Source organism: Sylvia atricapilla, chromosome 12 (genome assembly GCF_009819655.1).
Source record: "Sylvia atricapilla isolate bSylAtr1 chromosome 12, bSylAtr1.pri, whole genome shotgun sequence".
Lineage (NCBI taxonomy): Eukaryota > Metazoa > Chordata > Aves > Passeriformes > Sylviidae > Sylvia > Sylvia atricapilla.
In genome coordinates, this window is record NC_089151.1 from 1,390,291 (window position 1) to 1,415,154 (window position 24,864).

Below are 24,864 nucleotides of genomic sequence, written 5' to 3' on the forward strand. Positions count from 1 at the left end.
CTCCAAGACAACCCTGGCACCACCCTGGCTTCTCCAGAGATCCGGGATGAGCACGAGAGGTGGAGCCGCTCCTGGTCCCCTCCACAGGGACACGGACGGCCAGGAGCTGCAGTGACAACCCCGGGTGACAGTGCCAGCTGCCCCCAGCCCCACCGAGGTGCTGGCAACCAGCAGCAAGGCGTCAGCAGATGGCCCAGAGCCGGGGGGCACGGAGAGGAGGGGACAGAGATGCTGGTGGCTTTGGGGAGGGACGGCCACAGCCGAGGCGGTTCCCATCCAGGACGACAGCTTGCATATGGATAAACAACGAGATAATTACAACCTTTGCAAAGGGGGGGGAAAAGCCCGTGGTGGTGGCACAGCGTCCTCCTGCTGCCAGCTCCTGCAGCCCACCCGTCCCCTCGCTCCCTCGGCAGCATCAGCAGGAGGAAATTGCTCGCCGTAAAAAGCCCTGGCTCCAGCCCTGCCTTGGCTACAGCTGTGAAGCCATTTAGCTATTGATAGCCCCCCATTGTCAGCACCAGGGCTGGGCTTTGGGGAGAGAGAGCAATTTGGGAAAGATGAAAAAGAAGAAGAAGAAAAAAAAAATAGAAACCCAACAAAATGACAACCCAGAAAAACAAAAAAAAAAAAAAAAAAAAAAACCACCCTAACAAACAAACAAGTAAAGAAGGAGAGAGACAATACCCGACAGCTTGCAGGGTTTCCAGGCCTCTGCCAGCTGGGAAGCTGAGCGTATGAAATATGCATTGCACTGAACAAAGCAAACCGAAACAGAGCTGGAGAGCTGTAACCCTTTCCTGGGCACCGGAGCCACGGGGAGAGGTGCCAAAAACTGAGGGGAGAAGACCCCAGGGGAAGGAGCACTCCGGGCTGTGGGTGAGGAGCACCGAGCCTGGATGGACTCAGCGTGGCTGCCTTGGGAAGGTGGAAAGCTGAGGAATTGCTTTGGATGCCTCCAGGAGCAGGATGTGGGATGACCCAAAGCAGGCAAAGCTCTGCTGTCCCTGACACTCACTGCCACACCTCTGCTCAGCAGTGATGCTGCAGGAGAAGCTCTCCTGCCAGGACTCCCAGAGCAGCATCTCTGCAGGGGACAGCTCTGTGTCCCCAAACTGAGCTGGGGACACACTCAGGGCAGGTATTGTGACTCTGATGGGACTGTCACCTCCTGCCCTCGCTGGCCTGTCACAGCTGTCCCCAGGCTGCTGAGCATCCTCGGCTGGAGCAGACGGAGCAGTGAGTGGCTCTGTCAGGCTGGAGCAGCCCGTTTAGGTGTTGGCAGTGCCACTGCAGCCTGTGGATCCGTGTCAGCCCTGGAAAGCAGCACAAGGTGCAGAACACACAGAGGAAACAGCACAGGACAGGCTGAAAACCTGAGCCAGGGAGAGCAGGGCTCCTGAGATGACACTGAAGGACTGAAGGAAAGGAATCCAGCACTCCAATCAAGGCACGGGAGAAAACGCAGCGAAGAAGAGAGATCCAGCAAACTTTCAGCTAAGTAGATTATTGATCTTCAGGGCGTGCCAGGAACCAGCTTTGTGAATTACAGCGGTCCCCTGCTGCAAGATCAGGCAGTTACGGGATGGCAGAGCAGGAACACTCCCCAGCTCCCTGCTCCTGCCACCCACAGGCTGCCTCCTCCTCCTCCTCCTCCTCCTCCTCCTGTCGGGACTCCTGTCGGGAGGGCTCTGCAGGCACAGCCGAGGTGTGAAAGCCTCACAGATTGCCCTGACAATGCCTCAGCCCCGGCACAGAGGTCACCTGCCCGCAGGAGCCCGGGGAGGAGAGATGGCTCAGAGCCCAGCTCCTGCCCGGTGCTCAGCATCCCCCTGGATCAGCCCCATGGTGCTTGAATCATGGAATATCCTGAGCTGGAAGGGACCCACAGGGGTCATCGATCCATCCCCTGGCCCTGCACAGAGCCCCCAACAATCCCATCCCTGGGAGCGTTTTCCAAACTCTCCTGGAGCTCTGGGGCTGTGCCCATTCCCTGGGGAGCCTGGGCAGCGCCCAGCACCCTCTGGGGGAAGAATCTTTCCCTGATATCCCACCTAAACCTCCCTGACACAGCTCCAGCCATTCCCTGGGTGCTGTCCCCGGTCTCCAGAGGGAAGAGATGGGTACCTGTCCCTTTGCTGCCCCTCACAAGGATGTTGAAGATCCCCTCAGTCTCCTCTCAGTCCCCTCCAGCCCTCAACCACTACAAGGCTCAGAGTCCTCCTGCGAGGGAGGCGAGGAAGGATTTGTTCCTCCTTCTCACAGGAGGCAAGGAGAAGGCCACAGGGTTATCTGGTGGCACAGGGAGGGTGACACCAACCAGCTCTTCCCATCCCTGGGCCAGCCCCTGTGTGTGGAGGAGCTGATTTAAACAAAGCTGGGCCTTTCTCAGACTGCTGGAGCGTGAGGAGCACTCGGACTGTCAGATCGGCCTCGTTTTAAAGAAATCCCACTGACGTTGTCTCTCCTGACATGAATTATTAAGCAAGCATGATGCACACAGCGCCAGCAGCGGTGTCTGGGGCAGGCACTGAGCAGGTGAGGCTCTGCCTGGGACCGCAGGTGTGAGGCACTGGAATTCCAGCATCCCTGGGAGCAGAGGTGTTGTCACCATGCTGCCACCTGGTCACGCCAGGGAAAGTCACACTCTGTGCCCAGGGCATATAAAACCCAAACTCCTGGCATCTCCACGCATCCATCTGTGCCAACACATGCTGGGAGCAGGGACTGTTCTTCCCACCTTGTGACAGTGACAGGGACAGAGGCAGCTGGCTCTGCTCTGCTCCTGGAAATGTTGTGGATGTCCTGGAGGTACCCAGGCAGCCACTCTCTCCTAGGGTGGCCTGAACAGATGGGACCATGGCTCTCCCTTCAGCCTGAAGTTAAACTGGGACCAGAGGAATGGTGGGTGAGATGGGGACAGCTTCTCAGAGAGGGACCAACCCAGAGCCAATGCCCAGAGGCAAATTACCACCTCCCCACACCCTCCCTGGCTGATGACTTGAGAATTCACCAGAAGATCCAAAAAGATCCCCAAGGGGGAGCCTGATGGAAAGTGAACCATCAGCAAGGGGCAGGGAGCCAAGGCCAGCACTGGTGGGAGCTCCTGGAAGAATTGTGAACCGTGGGTATGGACCTCAGCCACCCACACTGGGGGCTGGAGGGTGCAGGTGAGAAATCACCAGGGTCAAGGGCAATTCCTCTGCCCCTAAAATAAACCCAAGCAGCCTGAAGTCAGAGGAAAGAGAAGAGTTTTGTGAATCCCAGCTCTGTGCAGCCCTGAGGAGGTGGTGGGCTTCCAGCACCAGACACAGATCATCAGGGCTCCCTTTCTCTGGTCACTCAGTGCAACGAAAAGGAAAGGGAAGGAGTACTGAGCAGAAAAAATAACATTCCATATTTTTTTTCCTCTCATAATTCAGTAGAACAACATCCACATTTCATCCTGGAAGGAGCTGCACTTTGGGGATTCTCGTGTCTGAGACCTAATTTGTAAAGCGCCCAGGGATCCCTGAGGGGAAAAAAGCATTATAGGATCATTATTAAAAGGGACACGTTATATTTCATGTCTCAGTTCCACACAAGTGGAAAAAAAAGGCCAAGAGCAAACTCTGGGATCAGAAGACAAACCTGTGAAACAGAACATGCATCCAGGAAGTGACAAAAACAGGACACGGGGAGTCTCCTGCTTTGCCCACCGCTCGGCAATGCCACAGCAATGACACAAAGAGCAGCAAAGAGGTTTTATTTTAATAAAAGCCCCAATCCGTGGTCTCTCTCAGCTGTCCCCTGGGCTGTTTTACAGGTCTGGGGTGGATCCAGCTCTTACAGCATCAGAACACAAACCACAACCTGAGCACAGCCCACCCACGGGGCTGCCTGTGGTCCTGCTGCCTCCTCCACCTGCCACCACATCATTTAGACAAAAAAAAAGATTCTCTTGAGCCTCTCAGCAGTGCTTGCACCAGCAGTGTCTCTGCCACGGCCCAGGAAGCTCCTTTCAAACCCTCAGCGTGTAGGTGGCTGGGTGAGAAGCCATTTCCCAGGGGAATGAGTGAAGGGACCTATTTCAGGTTGAATCACACGCCTGCCTGTGTCCCACCCACGCGGCGTCACTGCCGGGGTCACTTCTGTCACACGCTGCATTTATCTGCTCAGCCAAGGCCAGACATCACCAGGGATGGATCTGCCAGCAACCACAGAGGGTGTGGAGGGGGCAGGAATGCCATTTCTGTGGGAAGAGCCAGCCTGGACCTTGGGCTGGGGCTGTGCTGCAGCAGGGAACACCCAGCACAGATTTTACTTCCCCATCCCACATGCCTGACTTCTGGCACATTCCAACTGTGTGCAGGTATCATGTGGAGCTGAGCACGGAGCTTGACTTCCATGGAAACATGACGAGTTTCCCCCAGTGCTGTTTCAAAGTGAGTGCAAGCCCCAAGGCCATCAGTCCTGCCTCTCCAATCACAGAATGGTTTGGGTTGGGAGGGATCTTAAAGCTCATCTGGTGCCATAGGCAGGGACCTTCCACTAGACCTGGTCTTCAGAGTGAAATTGAGTAGTTTTAGATTGGATATTGGAAAGGAATTCTTGGCTGTGAGGGTGGGCAGCCCTGGCACAGGTGCCCAGAGGAGCTGTGGCTGTCCCTGGATCCTTGGAAGTGTCCAAGACCAGGTTGGACAGGGCTTGGAGCAGCCTGGGACAGTGGAAGGTGTCCCTGCCCGTGGCAGGGGCATGGAACTCGATGGGCTTTAAGATCCCTTCCAACCCAAGCCATTCCATGATTGTATGGACAGCACTTGTGCAGTCCATAAAGTACCACAGCTACAGAAACCCACCAAAAAAAAAAGCACAAGAAACTAACACTAAATTCCCGGGAATAAGAGAACTGCAAGCTTCAGCCCTTGGGATTTCAGAGGGCTGGGAAGGAAAGCACTTTCCCTGAGTGAAGCCCTTTCCTAAGTGAAGGAATGGAGAACATTACCTGTGTGCAGTTTTCATCCCCCTGGGCGTGGACGGTGTAGGAGCGAGCTCCATCCCTCAAGGTCTCGCTGGCGATGCGCACCTCCACGCCGGGCAGTGGTGTGCCCACAGACCCTGCCAGGGAGAACAGCATGGGAAATCACACAACTGGGGATGCAAAACAGCACCTGCTGGTCTATTAATGGTGGCTGCAGGCTGTGCTGGCACTGAAGAATTTCCTAGAGGAGGGTGTCCTTTCAGGAAGGTGCTGATCCCACCGTGTGTGTGTGTGTGTGAAGTGTCAGGATGGCGCTGCTGTTTGCTGAGCAGCCAGTGCTGGGAATGCCTCTGAACACAAATTCCAGCCCTGAACTGTCTCTCCTGGCCACTCTTTGGGGACATCTGCACAGCTTCAAAGCTCAGGAACGAAGCTCTTTTTTTAAAGAAAAAAAAAAAAAATAAAGCGAGGCACCACAAAACCTACACGAAGCTGTGAAAAGAGAGAGCGCAGCGATTACTCTGCTCCTCTACAGCCTGCACCTGACAGGGGAGGCAAAGGCTTAACAGCTGAGAATTGCCAGGGATTATCTCAGTTTTAGGAGACATCAATACAATGGGTAGAAAACATCACAGGAGAAAAGCAGGGATCAAAACCACCCCGTTCTTCCACAGGTTTCAATTTCAAAGCCAAGGAGCTGACACAGTGTCACAAGGACCACTATTGAGCCCCATGCTGTGTCTGTGACCCAGAGCTCCCCAGCCTGCAGCTTTCCCAGCCCCTGATTCTGTGCCTGTTCTTCCTGAGGAGCACCTGAAAGCCCATCACAGAGGGCAGCTCTGTTCCTGTGACCTGTGGGATGGGCAGGTCTCACTCAGCCTCTCAATGGCACGAGATGGCTCCTGTGGCAGAATGGGGCCTGTGACCTTCATGAGCAGGGAGAGGGACAGCAGCTCACAGCACCCCGTGGCTCAGCAGGACTGGACAGGGCTGAGTTTCAACTGGAGAAGGATTTTCCATAAGGGCCTGGAGTACCAGGACAAGGGGGAATGGCTTCCCACTGCCAGAGGGCAGGGTTAGATGGGATATCAGGGAGAAATCCTTCTCATGAGGGTGGGCAGGCCTGGCACAGGGTGCCCAGAGAAACTGTGGCTGCCCCTGGATCCCTGGATGTGTCTAAGGCCAGGCTGGATGGGCTTTGGAGCACCCTGGGCTAGTGGAAGATGGCCCTGCCCATGGCAGGGGGGATGGAACAAGATGAGCTCAAGGATCCCTTCCAAATCAAACCATTCTGTAATTCTATAAATTGGTAACCGTGCTCCTCATTTTAAAGGATGATCAATTTTCCCCCCTGAAGCTCCTCCAGTTGATGCTTTCCAGGTCTGCCAGCATCACCTCAACACTGGGAATTCCCTAGAGCAGGGAGTGCAGGACCTGGAGCTCAGCCCTGTCTCCCTCTCGTTCATATTTCAGGCATTCAGGTTCAAGTGGCATTTTCCCTGTCCTGGTCTCACTCTCCCGTTGAAGCCCTGGAGATCTGCTATCCGTGACATCACGATTTTGTCTGCTACATTGGTCAGTTGCCATGGAAATGGATATGTCGTCGTAGCCCAGATTTATGGCATCCCTGCAGGATCAGCCAGGAGCAGATGGGCTACGAGGGAGTGAGATTTTATTGCAGTGAAACTACCCGAACAATTAGCAAATCTGGCTGGAAATAAACACAAAGAGACGTGGCAGCTCCGTGATCCGTGTCTGCTCCGCTCACAATTGCCTCTGGCATTCTGGTCAGCCAGCACAGCCACGTCCTGCCCTCACCACCAGCACCCCTGGGCTGCCCCAACCTCCAGGCCACACACTGCCAGGGCTCAGAGACACAGAGCTGCAGCAGGGGAAAGAGGGAGCCACAAGCCAGAAGTGCCCTGAGGTATCGTGTCGAGGTATTTATGGAATCAGAGAATCACAGAAGTTGGTTCCCACAAGGATCATCAAGTCCAGCTCCTGGCTCTGCTGCACAGGACAACCCTAAAAATCACACCATATGTGTTACAAACAATCTTGCACCTGCCATGGGAGGCGCCAAGAGGCCTCCAAGCAAGTAACAAGTCACAGAAAACAGCCTCAGTGTTGCATGGAAGGTTGCTGGAGCCACCTTCTAGACTTCTGTGGGAACGGTTTCTGCAGGGTGAAAAACACTGTGTGTGAACAGACTCCAATCTGCCCACAAAACACTGTCTGTGGGCAGGCACCACAAAGTCAGTCCTGGAGAGCTCACTGAGGGAGCAGACACCAGCGCAAGGAACTGCCAGGGGCTCTCACACACTTGGAATTTTTCAACTCAAGATCAGCCAGACGCCTTCCTGGAAGATGCTTCATCCCTGGATGCAAGCTGCTGACCTCAACATGGAGCTGGGCAGTGATTCACGGGCAGCAGGACTCCAGGATCAGTGCCCACTGCTGGTGCCAGCCCTTGGGAATGAGACAGCAAAGAGCAGCAGAGTGCTGGCACATCTGAAGGCACACAGGAGGTGACGTGTTCCCCGCACAGTGTTTCAGATCACTAACACAGCCCCACCAATTCCTCTCCTACTTGGCTAAAATAAAACCAGCCTGTAAAACAAGTCCCTGGTGGAGAGCTGCTTCCTTATGTTTCTGTCTGGAGAAGCTTTTCTGGTATTTAGGAAAAGTGACAAACTTCGACGTCAACATCTGTAAAGGCTGAAAAAGCTCCTACCATTGGTTCGAGCTCCATAAACCTGACGGGATTAATAGAATTTGTGCAAAAACAATGACTAGAGCTTCCCAGGCTCATCCACCGTGTCAAAATACACCCTGTGCCAACTCCAACAGGTCAGCAGAAATTGGAGCCCACTCCCAAAGGAACAGCCCCGGAGCTCCTGCTTTCATCAAACCAAAACCGGGGTGAGCAGAAGGGGTCAACACTCTGCACCGGCTTCCTTTTGTCCCCAGCCTTAACCCTGAGGGGGAACTGGGGAGAAATCTCTGCTCCTTCCCCTGTGCATCCCTCCAATTTGCAGCCTCCTGGATGTTAAGCAATGCTGGCACCTCGCCCGCGGTGTCACCGGGAGGGGGGTGACACCATTCTGCTTCTTCACCCGCTTCTCCTCCCTTTAAAAAAGTTGTCAGCTTCTTCCCAGATAAATTTAATTGGCCCCGTGCTCTGTGTCCTTCGGTATCTGGGTAGCTCGGTGCTGTTCTGTGTCCCGGGAGGATTGGAACAGGCCAACGATAAGGCACTCAAGGATCTCACTGTCAACAATACACGGAGTCCCCGCTGTAGCAGCTATTAGCTGCCTCTGATCTAAACCTCCAATTAAAGTGGTGATTAGGCCCAGTGAGGCATTCTCCGGCCATGAATTATTCATCTCCCTTCACAGTAACAGCACCAGGGGGGATTAGAATGAGAGCTGGTGAAAACAGAGGCATTTTAAGCAGGGTTTTAACCATATACAAGCAAACATTTATCTTTCAAATCTTTCATCTTTGCTGCTTCTGGAAATGAAGGTTCCCACACCTCCATCCCTGCCCCTCCAGACCTGTGCTGTGGGTGGAGAGTGGGGACACACTGCTGGTGACACGGGCAGGGGCCAGGGACTCGACCTTTCTCCTGCCACACCAAGAGCCTGGATGAGGGCAAGGGAAGAGCCAGGATCTCCCCTGAGAGGCTCAAGAATCACAGAATGGTTTGGAAGGGACCTTAAAGCTCACTTCATTCCACCCCTGCCATGGCAGGGACACCTTTCACTGTCCCAGGCTGACCCAAGCCCTGTCCAGCCTGGCCTGGGACATTTCCAGGGATCCAGGGGCTGCCACAGCTTCTCTGGGCACCTCTGCCAGGGACTGCCCACCCTGACAGCCAAGTATTTCTTACTAATATCTCATCTAGACCTAAGGTTAATTATGAAGCCTTTCCCCCTTCTCCTGTCACCCCAAAGTCCCTTGTCCAGAGTCCTCGTCCAAAGTCCCACCCCATCCTCCTTGTGGACCCTTTCAGGAACTGGAAGGCCACAATTAGGTCACCCCAAAGCTTCTCCTCTCCGGGCTGAACAACCCCAATTCTCTCAGCAGAGGTGCTCCATCCCTCTGATCATCCTGGTGTCTCCTCTGGGCTCACTCCAACAGGTCAAAGCAGCAGAGAAGGACCTGTGCTGCTCCCACTCCAGGAGAAATCCTCTGCTGATGTCCCCTGTTCCCATCTCACCATCAGCTGACTCTGAGATCTCTGTGGTACCTGGTGACCTCCCACCCAGAGCCTCTAACAGGGCACTGGATCAAAAGCTTTTTCACAGCTCCAGTAAATTATGCCTCAGCTTCACCCATCTGCTTCCCAGCTGACACTTCCTGAAATAAATTAATCAAGCCTATTCAATTATAGCCTCATTTCTGTATGGTTTCTTGCTGATCCCCACCTTCATGAGACACTTCTCTCCCCTCTCAGGGCTGCAGGAGCCCCTGCATGGGGCTGCAGTGACAGTCCCCAGCCCTTCTGCTTTGGCTGCACAAGAGGATTTGTCCCCAGGTCCCCTGCAGACCCCAGGATCCATAAGGATGATGCCTCAGGAGCACAGCCACCAGCTCTGGGGCAGGAGCTGCCATGCTACTTTCAGCCTTATTCCTTTTCTCTTTTAGTCCCCTGAGAAATTTCTGGAGTCTGCACTCATCTTCCCTCATGAAAATCAATAGAAAGCAAATATAAGCAGGCCACAGGGAGAGTGAAATGATCCCTGCCCTGTCACCCTGGGCTCTGGGGCTCACACACAGCTCGAGCTCCTGCAGACGGGAGCCTTGTTTTTCCTGCCTGCTTCCCTCTCCTGCCTGCAGGGATGGGGCTGCTGGAGGAAGATAAAACTGGCTGAAGTGGGGTGAGGGAACGACAGTTACCCTGCCAAAGTAAAACAGAGTTTGTATTTCAAGCTGTTCTCAGGCTGAGGAGTCAGCGAGGGGGAGTTTTGGCTTCTCCACTCCTCTGTTGCAACCCCTGCGGGCCCCAGCTCCTGCATCCCATGGGATCGGGGTGCCGTGGGAAGCTGTGACACCCAGGACCCCCCCTGGGGTAACACCAGTTCCCCAGGAGGCTGCATATGGTGCCATGCCTGCACAGACAGCCTGTGGGGAGGCAGGTGGCACAGGGTGGGCACGCAGATGGCCACGCTCTAACCACGGGGAGAGTGGGGGCATTTTATATTTGCAATGTCTCAGATCGATTTATTTCTAGGTTCCAGAAAGTACAGCCATGGAGAGGAATCACAAAAGTGTAGCTCAGAGAAGGAGGGGAAGACAAGGAGAGAACAGGCCCAGAGCAAACAGCGAGGTGTGACAATTTTGAATTCCTGAAGAGGCAAGGAACAGGCACTAAAATAAGAGTGAGCAGACGTCCTATTTTAAGTGTTCAGCACTGATGGGTTGGACAAGCACTGCTGTGTGGAGAATCCTGTGTGACACCACCCAGAAATACAACTCCAGGCAGCAGGAGCTGAAGAAACACTCCTTCAATTCACGAAGATTTTGGAAGTAAGAAAGCATCAGTCTGGTCAGGCCAGTGGGCACCACTGCCAGCTCTGCACACACACACACTTTGATCCCTGGGAAACCCAGCAGCCACATCCCACACATCCATGTCCTGGCTTCCCAGTGCTCATTCCCAGCATCCTCGTTCCTACCATGGCCTCTCCTCACTCTTGTGCAGAGAACACCCCAGAACAGCTCCCAGCAAATGCCTCCAAACTGGGGCACCCTCTGGAGACTCCTACCTGGGACACGGACTCCATGCAAAGGGTTAGAAAGCGCCATGCCAATCTCAGTCATCCCGTACCTCTCCAGCAACGTGTGCCCCGTGATGCTCTTCCACTTCTCCAGGACAGGCACAGGCAGAGCTGCTGAGCCTGACACCATTAACCTGCACAGGGACAGCACAGGTCACAGAGAATCCAAGAGCACCTTTCCTCCCCGGGATTTGTGTCCAGGGGCACAAAAAGCTCTGTGTAAAACCTGCAGGCCCAAAATCCTTTTAATCAGTACCAAAGATGTCCATCACATTCTCAGCATGATATTAAGTTAACCTCTTAAAGGAGATCCTGGAGTACAAGCCTGGGCTGCAGGACAAAGCCCTCAGCCATGTGTTACACAGGGTGACACACAACGAGCCCCTTCTGGCTCTCCCATGCAAGAGTGGCTCATAATTAAATAATGTCCCCCTTGTTCCTGTCAAACAGACACCAAAGCACAACAGCCAGCCCTGAAAGGAAAACCTGGAGCATCCATTGAGCCAGCAGCAGCCCCTGCCCACAGCTCACCCACCTGATGTTCTGCTGGCAAAAGGCACGCACGAAATCCTGCACTTGGGGCTGGGTGAAATGCTTGTCGTAATATTCCATCAGCTTGGCATAGATGGTGGGCACTGCCATGAACACATTGACACGGGGGGCTTCAGAGCTCAGGAGCTTCTTCCACACCTAGGAAGGAAGGGAACACACAGGGATGAAAACACACCTTTGCTAGCTAAGATTTCTTGGACGTACAGCTGCAAGGTGTTGTGTGCCCCTCACCCCTGTCCAAAACGAGTTCCCAACTCTCATCATGCCTTTATTTCTCAAGGCACAATGTTCATGTCTCATCCCACCAGTGGATCCCCCACCCACCATCACTCAGGAGATGATGGGAATGGCATTTTTCAGTCCTGTCATGTTGCAGCCAAGAATTTGCTCACGAAGATGGAAGTTTGGGGCAGAATTAGTTCATTCCCCTATCACGCACAGCTCTTCAAAGGCTGCACAGAGCCACCAGTTTTCCAAAGCATGGGAGCTCTTCTTTGGAAACACACAGCTTGGATTTCAATCTCTGAGGAAATGCTGGGAAGAGGGAGATCAGGCACTGGGAGTGAGACTTCATGACCATGGTGAGGTGCAGAGAGCCGAGTCCCTGGTGAGCCCAGAGGAGCCATCACAACCCACAGGTAAAAGCAGTGGCAGCAGGAGACGGTGGCTTCTCAGGAGGGCCACTACCCCAACCCCTCTCTTCCCGAGAGGAATGTTCCCTGTGGGAATAATGTCCTTCAGCTGCAAGAAGACACTTGGGAACTACGAATGGGGACAAATTCCAGCAGCCAGCTCTGCTGAAGATGTGGACAACGACACTTCTGGGTCGCACGGCTCAGAGCCAGAAATGTCACACCCCGGGCCATTCCTCCCACACCTCCCCACTCTCCCTGCCAGGTGAGCTCTTCCCAGGGCAGGAACTATCCAGAGCCATGAATAAATCAGAGCCTGGCTGCCGGCTCCTCTGTCCCTGCTCCAGCCCCTGCCCCGGCGGTGACAAATGTATTCCCTAAGAGCTCCTGACACCGAGCGCTGCCTCGGCGCTCCCCGCACACGCTCAGCTGCACACGAGCCAGGCCAGGCAGGGATTGATTGAAGGTGAGCCAGGGATTCTCCTTCATGCTGTCACTCTGCCCCTTCCCTGCGTTCTGCTCGCTCGGCCTCCGTTTCATCCCTTTCCCCTTGGCTGCGCCGCCGCTCCGAGCATCTCGCACTCCGCTGCTCCAGAACAATCAAACTCCTAAAAAAAACTCCTTCTCAGCACCGGGGGGTTGTTGTTAACAGGGCAGGACACGTCCATTGAGGCACCGTCCCACCCAACAGGAGGGGGTTCATGCTGCCTCCCAGCCCGGGGATGGCCCTGGGTGGGGAGAGATGAATGCACAAGGTGCAAATCCACCGGACACGCTGGAAAACAGGGATTGAGCAAGATCCCCTGAGGAAGGAAAGCAGAACTGGAATGTGACTCCTTGCACTGATGGGTGATAGGTCCAGAGGGGGAATATTTCACTCCCTGCAGAAACCCAGCCATCAGCAAGTTCCCTACCAGCCAGGTTAGGGAACATTGCATTTAGAGGGGTCTGACCTCCCCCGTGCTCCTCCCAGCCCTTTTTTCCCCCCAATATCTTCCCCACTCTAGGCAGCAGGGTGGAGAAGACTCTCTCCAAATCCGGGGCTGAATGGATCTCGTCTCCTCAGCCTGGTGCTCCTAAGAGCCATTGCTGTGGGCAGGGAAGGATGTGTGATGGCAAGCCGGGATCAGGACTGTGCCGAGGGATTGAAGGGGAACAGATGCTCAGGGGCTGTTCAATCCTTGCTGTGTGATTTTGTTTTGCCTTCCCAAGTCCCCAGCAGCTGTGGGAGCACAGGCAGACTTCCAGCCTGGCCACGCAGCAGAGTTTTGTCACATGACTTTGGAGCTGAAAAACCCCAATCCCACCGAAACAGAGCAAGTCTGTCTTGCACCCCAGAGTCCCCTGTCCCCACGTGCCAGCTCAGCTCCTGCCTCAGATAAAACCCTCCCTCCTGCACTGCAGCCATGGGAGCAGGTTTTTTTCCGTGTCGGTCCAGCTCACCCAGCAACAGCCCCTTCCTGAGGATAAGCAGCTGCCTTTGGATTTGTGCCACCAGCTGCTGGGGTGATCTGCTGACAGCCAAACCTCTCCACCTGCTCTGCTCCTGCTCAGCCAAATCTGGATCCTTCCCATGTGTTTAAGCCGTGGTACAAAGCTGGCAGCTCCCAGCTCTCACAGAGCCCAGACTGGCCAGAGGGCTTGGCACTGCCCAGGCAGCTGGAGCAGCTATTCCTGGCTTCTAACTCCAACTCCACGTTTTGAGAGAAGGATGTGGGAAAGCCTCCTTACCTGGGACTAATCAATCAAACCCGTGCAAAGCTTTGTCCTTGCAGCACCTGGCATCATCCAACAGCGCCAGGCTTGGAGCAGCACAATCCATCTCCCCCTGGCTTATCCCACTGTCACTGTCACTGTCACCACGGTAATTCCCTGGGCACAGGGGACTGGCAGCCCAATGCTCCGTTTTGTTTTGCTCACCTGATACCTGTAAGTGCTTTTAAAAAGCCATGGATTTGGGCAGAAAACATGGCACCACGTGCCAGAGCTGCCAGGCTCTGCAATGAAGGGAAGCAGCAGCCTTCCCATGGAATACTCTCAGGAGATGGATCAAGATTCCTTTTAAGATAACCAAGGGCTAGAAACAAAAAAGTTTCTCACTGCGAGAAAGCAAGAGTGGGAACAGCAATAATGGCAGCAAATGCTTCGGGTCAGGGCTGCCTGTGCCAGCAGAGAAGTGGGAGACCTAATGTTCCCAAGAGCCTTCCTGTCAGCATGACATTCCTGATTTTCCTCCCCTCCCACTGCTCCAAAGCACATCATGAGCTGGCCAGAGGGATTTTGCCATCATTAAAGGAAAAAAAAAATAAAAAAAGGAGAAAATGACACCAGTGGGTACAAAACAAGCACAGCCAGGCACAGCTGGGAGATTTTTCCCACGTATTTTTTCCCAGCACGCAGATGGTGACTGAGGATGGAGGAACACAACAAGCTGCTCCAAGGGGTGGTCAGTCCATAGAGCAACCTTCCCAACCAGCCTCCAGACCTGCTAAGATCATCTGAAGGAAGAGATGAGAGCACAGAGGAGAAAAGGGATTAACCTCTCCCTTTTAGAGAGGTGCAATGCCATGAACCAGCCAGAACCCAAACCCAATACCTGGACATCTTCTCATGCACAAGAAGAAATGGTGGCAAACCCAGTTGTGTGCTAAACCATGTAAGATATTGGCTGATAGAAGATTCCCAAAAGCAGCCAGAAGAACGACAAGCTGTAAAGGAAGCAAATATCAGCATGGATTTTTCCATCAGCCCACAAAGGGATCACAGCCAGCCCGTGGTGCAGCCTCTATTGACAGACACAACAGCTCCTCTCTTCTATAAAATTATTGTGCCATTTTCAGCTGTAATTGAATCTTTTCAAACCTTTTCAAAAATAACAATGCCTCTAATGCAAGGTTAACTCAGCCCTTTACTTCCCTCTTGCTTGGGGAGACGGGTCTGTGTTTAGCACTGACTGCTGCCACGTGGGAAGCACCGTCGAGGAAAAGGGATGCCGCCGATTTTTGGAATGTCTGTGGGAGCAACAGGGCTGTGGCCAAAGCAGCTGCTTGTTTGGTGAGATCCTGGGCCAAGCACAAGGGTGGGAAGCTCCCGTAACTCAACAGCAGCAGTGAAGGGACTGCAGCACCACGCACACACATCCAACACCAAATAATCCCAAAAAAAGCAGATGGGCGCACGAGATAGGAGAGCACCAAGGGGAGCTCTGCTCTCCCCCAGGTACAGAGCCTCCAACACTTCACAGCCAATATGCAAAGAGAGAGAAACATTCTTCTCTTCAAAGAGAAATCAGGCCCTCGGTGGCTTTGTCTCATGTTTGTTATAACCCCAAACTGTTTGCGCTCTGTGTGACTCTGGTTTTAATCATTTATTCATCAGCACAGTTTGATGGCCCCTCTGCATTCCAGGCTGAAGCTTTTAAACCCTTCCTATGCTGGAGGCATACTGAAAGGAGCAAGTGCTTTCCCTGGGACCTGGAAATATAAGTAAATATGACAGGCTCTGGTTCCATTTTTTTATATTTCCCCACACACATCAAAAGCCATTACTTGGGAACAGATGCTGAGGACAGACGGCAGATCAGGGGAGATGGGGAAGAAAACCTCTAACTTTTTAAAGCCAGGTCTGTGAGAAGTGATCAAACATAATCCATTCACTAGTGACCTGCTCCTCCCTCCGCCGACTCCTCTTTGAGTCTGAAATAAAATTACTCCTCTGAAGCCTCCCATTAACAGATGAAAAGACTTTCAGCCTCTCTCCAGCTGAAACTGGATGGGGGCCGTGATCCCCAGCGTGCCTGGATATTGGAGCTCAGGCTCCTCTGCTTGGATTTGCTTTTCTTTCAAAAATAAACCAAAAGAGCTGCCCAGAGTGATGTTTGCAGAAGTGACAGATCCAGGGGAGAGGCTCAGTGCAGTTCCTTCCCGGAGGCAACAGCGAATGCTGAGCCCTGGATCTCCCTGTGCAGCCCAGCCAAGGTAGACAGCCCCAGCACCCAGCCCAGCCTGGCTCACACAGAGAACACCAGTGACAAGGACAAAGTTTGCTCCCAGATACAGCACTGGCTTTGCTGGCCTTCAGGAATTCAGGGCTGTGAGCACACGAGGCAGCAGCACCCCAGAGCAACACCTCCCACTCATCCTGTGCCAGGTCTGCAGCTCCCTCCCACCACGGGGAAAAGGTGCCACGGGGGACAGAACATCAGGGAAAGCTTGTCCCGAATCACACACCACCCTTGGGCACACAGCATTCCTATTTCCCTAAAAAAGAAGAGTCCAGACAAGATGATTTTGATGGCTTTGAGTGTGACATTGTAAAACAGGGCACGGTTTTTTAGAGGGCTTGATCCTCGGAGCACCTCAAGTCAGACATGCAGCAAGGCTGGCACCGAAACAGCAGCTCCTGGAACTGCAGGGCAGGAAATCTGCATCTTGGCATATTTATCATGGAAAGGGGTTGCAGGGCACAGGCAGGGCTGTCACTGCACAGGCAGCACATCACAGCTCAAACCTGCCCAGCAGAGCCGAGCGGGCAGCACGCCACAACTGGGTCACCCGGAGTGGAGATTTCCATCAGCTTCCCCCATCACTCAGCACAGCAAGTTTCTTCCTTCAGGTTTTTCAGTGCTCTTGTTTCCCACTCTGCACAAGAGGCTGGAAGACCTCCCAGGATCTGCTCTCGTGTTTATCAATGCAGAGAGCTGACAGGGAGCCTTTTGGCATTAGAACATCTCCTCCTCAAGGCAAGATCAGGGGTGTCCAAGGCAAAGACAAGCTCTTCCTGTTGTTCGAGCCCAAAATGGATCATCTTTGTCCAAAAACCACAGCAGAGGATCCTGTAAACCAGACACTGACCTCACAATTTGCTCCAAAATGGTCCTGGTCTAAGCAGTGCCTGGTCTGGAATGGGGACATCAGAGTGTGACTGTCACAGCAAGCACAGGGGACACTCGGCTGCCCTGGGTCTGTCCCTCCAGGCTCACTGCCATTTCCACGGAGCAACAGCCACACCACAGGCTGTGCAGGGAGGGAGTCACTGGGAATGGATGCTCCAGAGGGTGCCTGGTGCAAGCCCTGATGCTCAGAGCCTTCCCTGGCCAGGAGGAGAAGGCTCACCCTGCACTCCTTAACAGGGACATTCACCTCTTCTCCTCTGGTCACCACAGTGCACAAAATTTCTACAAACACAGCACCTTTAAAACCCCTCCTCCTGAACTAGAAATTCCTACTCCAGCACCTGAAACAGGTCAGCAGCAGCTGAGAAATGCAAACAGGAACAGAGCAGCTGGAAAACTAAACTCAGCCTGGGAGCAGGTTATGGAGGGAGGATTGTACAGGGATGCTGAGGCTGCAGCTTGCTCTGGCTCCAGAGGAGGTTGCTGCCCTCCCACTTCTCACCCTTGAAAACCAATAAAACAATAAACCAGGAACATCACAGGCAGCCATGGCCCACACAGCAGCTGGCAGAACACTCCTCAGGCTCACTGCTCTTCTCCTGCCTGCTCCATACCCACCTGGGCTGAGAAGTCTACCCCTCACAGCCATCCCTGCCATTCCAGTTCCTGCAATTCCACAGCCATCCAGGTCATTCCAGTTCCTGCAATTCCACACTCATCCCTGCCATTCCAGTTCCTGCAATTCCACAGCCATCCCTGCCATTCCAGTTCCTGCAATTCCACAGCCATCCCTGCCATTCCAGGTCCTGCAATTCCACAGCCATCCCTGCCATTCCAGTTCCTGCAATTCCACAGCCATCCCTGCCATTCCAGTTCCTGCAATTCCACACTCATCCCTGCCATTCCAGTTCCTGCAATTCCACAGCCATCCCTGCCATTCCAGTTCCTGCAATTCCACAGCCATCCCTGCCATTCCAGTTCCTGCAATTCCACAGCCATCCCTGCTATTCCAGTTCCTGCAATTCCACAGCCATCCCTGCTATTCCAGTTCCTGCAATTCCACAGCCATCCCTGCCATTCCAGTTCCCGCAATTCCACAGCCATCCAGGTCATTCCAGTTCCTGCAATTCCACAGCCATCCAGGTCATTCCAGTTCCTGCAATTCCACAGCCATCCCTGCCATTCCCAATCCCAGAGCACAGACAGGAGCACTGGATGCTGCTCCCATGGGCTCCCTGTGGAGACACTGCACCCTGAGGAGCACAAGCACCAGAGGACTTGGTACCTCACGTATGAGTCAACTAATTCTGGAAACTAAGGGTCCATTTATAAACCCTTTATTAATAAATGATTAATAGATGCAGCCATATTTTTTAATAACTTGCAATAAAAAAAATGCTACGAAAAGCTTAAGCAAGACAGTCTTAACAGATGGTGCTATAAAGTGAATTATAACATGTACAGTAGCTAGTGCAGAGTAATGGATGTCCTCATTTAATAAAAAGAATCTGATTTTATGCAGCAACTTTCACGCTTGGGGCACCTCAGCACACTTTAATGAGTCCTCGTGGCCTCAGCAGTAGCCACAGACATCAGATGCTGTTTTAGTGAGAGGAAGGATGTTGGTCAGGACACCAGGGGCCACCCCACAGTCCTGATTTCTAACCTTTCCTTGGACAGCTCCCAAAAACAGACGTCAAGGTCTGAGAGCTGCCACCTCCTACCCCTGCACGGCGGGGAGCGACAAGCGAGCCGTGGTCTGGGGCTGGGAATGTCTTCTCAGGGAAACAACAAAAAAATAATAAAAAAAAAAAAAATAAAAAAGAGCATTATTCCCACCACCAAAACCAGACTGCCATCTGTATCCACGACTATAAGGCACGCCGCAAATTATGTAATTTAATAAACACTGTAATAATAAAGTATTTATTTTGTATAATGAAGTGTTAGTGATTAGAAACCAAACACACATCGGGCGTGCTGCTGCGGTTTCTCTTGAACCTTTGCCAGTATCACTCAAGGCTAAATATGTCTGCAGCAGGTTGAGAGTAAGTTCCTCGCCTTGTTTTGATCAGCCTGTCAAGTGTTTTAGCTGCCAGTCGAGTTTCTTTATATCACACTGTAATTGGCTGCTTTCTCAAGGTGCAGCCAAGGAAAAAAAAAGCACACGACAAAACTCGGGCTCCTTTGGCAAAATCCTCCACTGCTGCTTTGCTGCAAGCTGATTGCAGTAGCAAAGGGCACTTTGTAAACAGCTGGTGAAAATAGAGTGGAACTGAAAGGCAGCTTGCAATAAACTCCAGGAGAAAGCCGTATTTACCCTCCCGTGCTGCCTTTGGAGTGTCCATCAAACCGCCTGCAGCTCCCAGGGGAGGCCCTCGGAAAAATAACGGGAATAAAGGGAACCAGAGCAGCCAAGGCCGTCCTTGGGAGCCCCCCGTGCACCTGAGAGCCCCACCGGCCGCTCTCCCGGCACAAGTCCAGCTCCAGGGGCAAGCGGCTGTCCCCACGCGTCCCCGGTGTCACATCTGGGGACAGGCTGGATCGGAGCAGGCAGGAGGTGTTGGGGGGGTATCCCACTCCCCCGATCCCGACCCCATCCCTCAATGTCGGCTCATCGATTAGCAGAGGTCGGGAGGGAGCAGAGGGAAAACGCCGGGGCAGGAGGGAGCATCCATCAGCGGCGGCGCAGGACGTGGAGCACCGCGCCCTCCAGAGGCTTCGCTCCAGCCTCTTGATGCTGCTCCCGCCTCTCACCGCCACCTCCAGCGCTGCTCCAGCCCAGCCCCGAGCCCTCGGGGTCACCCCAAAGCCGGGGAGGACAATTTGGGGTTGTGGCAATCAGGGACCTTCCTGCCTTCTACCACAGCATCCCACCAATTTTACTCTGGGAGCGCAGAGCTGTCCCGCTGGGATTCCGGGGCTGTCCCCCACCCCAAAGGATCAGTGCTCAGGTGTCACAGGAGTCCTGACTGAAATAGGAAGTGTGTCTTTTCTGTGGCTGCTGCTCGGAGAAGCAGAAATGAGCCGTGAAGAATCGGCCTGCCCTGCAGTGGCTCTGCTGGGAGCTGGGCCCGCCCTCACCTGGCAGCAGCACAGCCAGAGGCCTCCAGGTGTGTCCCACAGCTGTGCACTTCGTCCCTGCCGTGGGACAAACCTCCCAGCACGTGGAGAAACACAGACAGGGAGAGCAGCCCGGGCAGTCACTCAGCACAAGCTCCTTCGGCTTTCCCAGGGAATTCTACACAGACAACACACTTCTGATTCCTGTCTGCACCTGAAAACCCATCTGTCCCTTAGCAGTGACACTGCAGACACCACCCAGGACACTGGGGGATGTGCATGGATGGTGCTGCATGCCAGAGGCCGGGAAATGTGGAACCTGTTCCACCTTCACTGCTGCCTGTCCCTTTCCTTCCTCTCTTTCCATGGTGTGCCACTGCCACAGGGAACAAAGGAGAAGCGGAGCACTGGTGTTTCCTGCCTCAGATGGAAAACAACATTATAAGAGCATCATTTCAGTAGGGTTTCTCTCCTGCCACTTTTCCTAAAAGCTGCAAGAAGGTCTGGATCTGCAGAGTCTCTCTCTCTCACCACTGAGTCCAGCCCAACAGCTGTTAACTCTTGTTTCTCCACAGAGGAGGAGCCATCTTTCCATGTAAGTGAGGAAAAACCAGGATTCCCCTTACCTGGGCTGCAAAAAATTCAAAAGGCTGTGTTCTGTCACGTAATGCAATACAAAACACTAAGGATGTAGGACTGGGAGGGGAAAATCTGGAAGGGGCTGCCCAGGGAAGTAGTGGAGCCTTTATCCCTGGAGATATCCAAGGAATGACTGGACATGGCACTCAGTGCTCTGGCTGGGCGACAAAATGGGGACTGGTCACAGGATTGACTTGGTGACTATAAAGGTCTTTTCCAGCCTCAGTGTTTTGGGGATTCTGGGAAATGCAAGTCACAAAAAAATTCAGCAGGCAGCACAGCACTAACACACATGAGAAATTGCAGTATGTCCACCTTTCCTGGCACAAAAAGAAATCCACAACCCTGATTCTGGATGGAAATGCTCTCAGTGGGCACACAGAAGGGTTCATCCACCCCCAGGCAGACCCCAGCCCAGGGCTGGGAGGGGCAGTGCAGCATTCCCATTCCAACATCACACTTACAGAGCTGCACCCTCTGCAAGAGCACATTTACCCCGGGCTGAGCACCCAACCAACTGAACACACACCAGTGGCTAAAGGAGCTGAAATCCTTTAGGAATTCATTCCCAGAGCTGCTCTGAGTGCAATGGCCAGGGTCCTGCTGCTGGATTCCCCCCAGGGCTCACCATCTGGGCGTTGAATTCCGGGAACATGACGCACGTGGCTCCCACCCACAGCGGGCACAGCAGCTTATTGATCACCCCGTGGACGTGGTGCAGAGGCAGCACATGCAGGATCACATCCTCCTTCTTCCACTCCCACTTCTCAACCAGCCCCGTGGTCTGCAGGAGAAAACAAACACCGTGTCCTTAGGGCAGGAGGAAAGATTCTCCCGAGGTATTCCCGAGGTATCCAGGCCCCAAATTCCCTGGCAGGAATGCCAAGCCTGCCTCAGTACAAAATCCTGTCTTTAGGATGAGCAAGAGAAAAAATTCCCACCAAAACAGCAGCACAAAAGAGGAACACTCAGCATCCTGTCAGGACGTGTCTTTAAATCAGCAAAGCCCTTTCCTCGTTACTGAGAAATATCAACAGTGATTTTAAAGCAGGACATACAAAAATATTAACCTGCTGCTGCACATGCAGATTTGGCAGCAACAGTCATCAAAAAGCTAATTTTCCCAGAATTCTGTTGCCATAGTTAGGACACTGATGACATCAGGCTTTTAGCACCTGTAAGGGATAATCAGTAGGAGCAGGAAATCGCTGATAAACAGAAAGTAGGTTTCATGTTAGTAAAAATTGCGGGAGTATCAAGCCTCCAAAACACTCTGCTCTGGAGGGATAATTATCTGAAGGGATAATTATCAGGTTTCTGGGTCAACAATGCCCTTCAGAGCCCAGTGCTGGCAACTGCAAAGCTTATTTCCAGCCACCTAAAAATAAGAGAAGCATCTCAACAGTGGAATTTGGTCATGTCTCTCACAATCCTCTTCCACAGGGAGCAGCTCTCAGGCTTCCTGCAGGACAGCACAAAGGATGAGGACTGCTCAGGCCACCCCCCAAATAATCAGCATATTTGTAAGGAAACAGATTCTTTGCCCAATATAGCCAAGCCCTGGCTCCATCCATCAAGGCTTTCATTCCTGCTGGGATACTGCAGGATCTGAGCACCCAGAGCAGCAGCAGCTCTCGGAGGCATCCCTGAATTCCCTGCCCTGCTTCCCTAATGGCAGCAGCCTGGCAGTTGCAGGCACTGATAACCAAGTGGTGAGGTAGTCAGCAGGCTTATTCAAACTTTTAATTCCTTTTGGCTCTGAGAGCTAATGGATTTTTTTGCCTTGGGGATAAAGAGCTGAATAATGCACAGGCTTCACACAGCACTGGGCTGGGCTAAGATATTTTCCAATTAGGAGCAAAGATTCTCCCCTAGTCAGAGGGTAGAAAAGCAAACTGCAAAGAAATCGGGTTTTTTACAACAGGTTTGGTGCCTTCTGCTTTCCAGGAGAGCAGGGAGGAGAACCCACCTGCCTCAGGATGCAGCTGCAGCACGAACAGGCCAAGGTTTAGAGCCTCACACGCTGCTGTGTGCTCACCTTCCAAGCCTGGGGCATTCCAGAGCTGCAGCCCCACAGCTCTCTGCAGGAATTTGGTGGGGTAAAGGTGTTTGCAACCCCAAATCCCCTCCAGATTCCAAGATTGTCCCTTGGCACGAGGCTGGCAGGGGGGCAGCAGCACTCACCACAGCCTGCACGTTCTCGTGGGTGCTGAGGACACCCTTGGGCCTCCCCGTTGTCCCGCTGGTGTAGATGATCATGGCCCCTCTGTCCTTCCACGAGGAACAGCTTGGCAAGGGCCCCTCCTCCGTGGCTGCAGGGCTCGTGGATCCATCACCACCAGCCCTGGGAGGAAGAGGCAGCACTGGCACTCCCAGTTTCTCGGCACTGGGGGTGATTTTCCCCACGAACTCCTGGGTTGCGATGACCAGGGCGCTCTGGGAATCCTGGATCACGTATTCCAGCTCGGGCACAGGGTGTTTCTTGTACAGGGGCACTGCTATGGCCCCGCTCATCCACGAAGCCCACTGGGCCACCACGTAGGAGGCATCATTGGGGCACAGAAACGAGATCCTCTCCTCCTTCAGGTCCCTGCTGGGGCACTCCAGGAGCCTGCAGATCTCCTGGGATAGGCGGAGGCTCCGGCTGAGCAGCTCCCTGTACGTGTGCTCCCCGTTCTGGTCAACGATGGCCGCTTTGTCCCCAAAAGCCAGAGCCCTGGTGAACACAGGGGTGATGTCACTGCTGCAGGTGGCCCAGGCTGTGTGCAGAGCCCTGTGGGGACAGCCAGCTCTCTTGCCATCCCATCTGCAGCGGGACAGGTCCCGGAGGAGGCAGCGGAGGGGTCGGCACACCTGGGGGAAGAGCAGAGGGAGCAGCATCCTGCCAGGCTGAAGTGATTCTGCAGAAAGCAACGATGGGAGCAGATCAGCACAGGCAGGGATTCCTCAGGAGGTTATTCCCACCCAGGGAAAGTGGCAGCCTTCATTTGAATAATATCTACTGTATTATTTATGTCCCTGCCTCGGAGTGCCACATCCTGGGCAGCCTGAGCATCCCTGGGTCCTGCCACGATGGAACAGGAGGCAGAGACCTTTCCCTGCACAGCCTCCAATCCCAAAAATCCAGCTAATTTACACGATTAACCAGCTTTCACAGAATCCCAGAATGGTCTGGGTTAGAAGAGACCTCCAAACTTATCCAGTTCCACACCCCCTGCCATGGGCAGGGACACCTTCCAGTGTCCCAGGCTGCTGGCAGGCAGGGGCTGAAATGAGATGGGCTTTAAGGCTGAAATGAGATGGGCTTTAAGGCTCGAAGAGATGGGTTTGGGTTTCCAGCCAAACCATTCCACGATCCTGTGAAGAATCCTGCACCCCTCTGCACAGCCTGGAGCACCCTCTCCATACAGCAACAGGGAGCAGAGAGGAGAGGACAGGGCTGTGGCAGGAGAGAGAGGAGCTGGCTGCACAGAATCCAATCAGCCCCAAAACATCCCCAGAGAGATTCCCTGACAAGAGAAAGCAGCCAAAGGATGACAAGCTCTCGCTCTGCGAGAGCGTCCGTGACACTTCCCTGACGCCGGCAATAACAACCTGATTTTTACCTTTTTTTTTTTTTAATAAATGCCTATTAGTGGAGCAGCTCAGCTCCAAGAGGCTCCCAGCCCAGCTTCCCACTGTGGGGAGGAGCTGGAACAAAGGGGATCCAGCCCAGCAGCTCCCCAGAAAGCTGGCCAGGGCTGCCCCCAGCTCAGGCTGCACCAAGGATTAATTTTCCGTGAGCCCTGTGGTCTCCCCCCTCCACCTTCAGAGCACTTCCCCACCCAGACACTGGCCCTGCTCAGATTTTTCTTTTGCAAATCAACCTCAATTTCTGCTTCTGCAAAACGAGCTTGTGATTTAGGGTGGAAACATCTGGGGGAGCAGAGAGGCTCTGGGCTGACCGTGGGAACCCCTGACATTTGCCACCAGCACGGAAAAAAAACAAAGCAGCTCAAGGCAGAGCTCGTCTTTGCATTGCTCTGGAGAGACTAAAACGTAAAAACCCGACCTAATTCACCCCCTAAACTGAACCCGTGGCCATGGCAAGGTGTTAATGCATTAAGAGGGGCACGAACTGGAAGCTGGTTTTGTGGCTCAGCGTGGCTGATGCTCTCAGTGCTCTCACTGTTCCTCCAGCTCCTTCTGAAAATCAAATCCCCCCATTCCCACCAATCTGTGATTAATGGAGCAATTAAGAGCAGGACCTTCAGCCAGGCCAGGGAATGCTGGGGTTCAGAGAGCTGGGGGTGAGGGTGTGTGCAGACACTCGGGGCACAGGGAACTAAATCCAAAGGCTGT

At 53.5% G+C, this 24,864-nt stretch overlaps 1 protein-coding gene across 1 annotated transcript in view; it reads right to left on the bottom strand.

The window, feature by feature from the left end:
• The window catches only part of ACSF3 (acyl-CoA synthetase family member 3), a 48,565-nt gene extending 25,127 nt beyond the window's left edge, over positions 1–23,438 (bottom strand). The window contains exons 1-5 of the mRNA XM_066327434.1: positions 22,708–23,438; positions 21,152–21,307; positions 11,279–11,433; positions 10,732–10,877; positions 4,985–5,097 (exon numbers count right to left, since the gene is read on the bottom strand). Of these exons, the coding sequence (XP_066183531.1) occupies positions 4,985–5,097; positions 10,732–10,877; positions 11,279–11,433; positions 21,152–21,307; positions 22,708–23,403 (1,266 nt within the window). The 5' untranslated portion in view covers positions 23,404–23,438. The remainder of the gene's footprint in view (positions 1–4,984; positions 5,098–10,731; positions 10,878–11,278; positions 11,434–21,151; positions 21,308–22,707) is intronic.
• Positions 23,439–24,864: the final 1,426 nt, after the last annotated feature.